This window comes from Castor canadensis, chromosome 1, assembly GCF_047511655.1.
Source record: "Castor canadensis chromosome 1, mCasCan1.hap1v2, whole genome shotgun sequence".
Taxonomy (NCBI): Eukaryota; Metazoa; Chordata; class Mammalia; order Rodentia; family Castoridae; genus Castor; species Castor canadensis.
The window spans coordinates 146,552,831-146,555,430 of NC_133386.1; the positions used below are offsets into that span (position 1 = coordinate 146,552,831).

At 33.8% G+C, this 2,600-nt stretch overlaps 1 protein-coding gene across 1 annotated transcript; it reads right to left on the bottom strand.

Moving 5' to 3' along the window:
- Positions 1 to 309: 309 nt before the first annotated feature.
- On the bottom strand, positions 310 to 1,254 carry LOC109680808 (olfactory receptor 5P76-like). Its single transcript, XM_020155491.2, has one exon. The coding sequence runs from the start codon at positions 1,252 to 1,254 to the stop codon at positions 310 to 312; it is 945 nt and encodes a 314-aa protein (XP_020011080.2).
- Between the last annotated feature and the right edge of the window lie 1,346 nt (positions 1,255 to 2,600).

The following is a 2,600-nucleotide window of genomic DNA, read 5'->3' on the forward strand; positions in this document are numbered from 1 at the left end:
AAATACAAGGATCTTTAGAATCCCTTAAGATTCAAACTATAATAAAGTATAATTACCTGAGAGTATGGCATAGAACAACTTTTTAAAAATATGAATACAACTTTAAAAGGATTTTTAGCAAATGTCATTTTATGTAAAATTATTTATTTATAAATTTAAATTAGTTTTATTAAAGGTAGCTCACTGTAGGTCTCTTATTTACTATGTCATCTAAAAACTGAGCCTCATGTTTACTGAAAACCATCACACTAGCAAATGATACTTCAATGGATATATATGAAAACAGATATTCAGATTTCTTAGACCTTACTAAGAAAATATTTTCCTACAAAGCTTTCTCTTCAAAGCCTCCTTAATCTCACTATTCCTGAGACTATAGACCATGGGGTTCAACATGGGGATTACCACCATGTAGAACACAGATATCACCTTGTTCTGGTCAGTGGAATAGCTGGACTTTGGCAACACATAAATGAAGGTAATGGTCCCATAGTACAGAGTGACTGCAATGAGGTGGGAGGTGCAGGTGGAGAAGGCCTTGTGGCGGCCCTCAGTGGAGCATATCTTCAGGATGGTGATGAGGATATAGATGTAGGAGACAGAGATAACAATCACTGTGAACCCAATGATAGAGCCAGCAGAAAATGAGGGAACAATTGCAGAGACACTGATATCAGAACAGGAGAGTTCAACTAAAGGAGAAAAATCACAGAAAAAGTGATTGACTCTATTTGATCCACAGAAGAGTAAAGAAAAGAAGGATAAGCTAAAGGAGGTATCATTAAGAAAACCACCTATGTAAGTTACTACAAGTAACAGGACACAGACTTGTGTGGACATTTTGGTTGAATACAGCAGTGGATTGCAGATGGCCACAAAGCGATCATATGCCATGACAGCCAGCAGGAAGCATTCAACTGTCCCAAAGAAAATGGCTGTACCAAGCTGAATGGCACATCCAAAGTAGGAGATTGTGTTTCTCTCCACCAGGAAATTAACAAGCATATAAGGTGTGACAGAAGATGAAAAGATGATATCAGCAAAAGCCAAATTGCTCAGAAAAAAGTACATGGGATTGTGGAGCTGAGAAGAGACTCTGATAAGAATAATTATGCTGAAATTGCCAAATATGATCACCAGATACATGAACAGGATGATGATAAAGAGGATGACTCGAAGGGCTGGATCATCTGTCAAACCCAATAAAATGAACTCTGTCACTGCAGTGTGGTTCTCATTCACCAGGGAATCCATGGGACACTGTATATGTTGCCAAAAGAAACCTGTGATAAAACATTTCATGAGAAACTATATAACTATGAAGACTTCCTTTTCTTTAACATGGGTGTAATGTCATTATAAATATATATTCAAATACTAATATATACTTGCATGCAATGATGACTCTACCTGTAATTTAAAAATTGGTTTTAACAGAAACACCAAAAAAATCCATTAAGGTATTGTACATTTTTCTTCAAAGCCAAAAAATAAAAATACAAGGCACATAAAAACAATAAAAACAAAGGCGGAATTTTGGAAAAGAAGATGCTACATAACATTTTCTAGGGAAGACTTTGATAATAGCTAATATTGATTACACACATCTAAATAATAAGCATACAGTGAGGACACATACACAAATACATATTATTGTCTTTACTACATTTCCATGAAATGATTATTTTCAGTACAATTTTATAGCTGAGTTAACAGATTCTGAAAGACATTATGTAACTTGCACAAGTTTACGTAGCAAGTGGTAAAATCAGAATAGTAACCCCAGGAAGTCTGACTGCCCATCCCCTAAGTAACTACATATTAATTACTTAATTAAGTTAAGTAATAATTACTGTGAAATCTAATACAACCATCAGTGAGTGGGTAACAGGTTCCTTTAAACTTTCTGAGAATTAATGTGTCAGAAAAGTTACCTAGTTTGTTCTGTACTCCACAGTATCAAAATAATGTGAATGCTTTTTAAGAAGAAGAAATGAAATTGGTCTTGGTAGCTAGACGGGAATTTCTAATTAAGATTATAAATGAAGTCACTTACATATTTATATATTTGAAATAGAAAATTTTGTTTTAGCAAATAGTTTGAAATATCAATGAAAAAAGCATGATTATTACTCAGCACATACTTAAGGAAGTTTCATTCAAATAAATCAAGGCACTTCCTACTGAAAAAATGATTTCCAATTGGGACTGTGAAATAATCCCAATTGAGAGAGTGAAATAATGTTATTTTCAACATAATATGTAGCTGCATAAACACAGAGTAAAAGCTTAAGAATAATCAATGAATTAGTCTAGGTTAATCCTCATCACCAAATTTTCTGAGTGTACATAACAAGCTTTATCTAAAGCTTGCCTTGAACCTAACACACTTAGATGGATAAATGAACTGTTTCTGTAAAGATTGTTACATGTTTATATTTTAAAATTTTCAATTTGAATCTTCAAACATAAACAAATGCTCAAAGCTACCATGTAGTCAGGGCTCCAAGATAGTGCTGAAAGACCATATGACTGTGTGTCTTATGGGTAGGTAAATAAAGAGTCCTGGAAACTTGGGTTGTGACTATTTACTCACATGA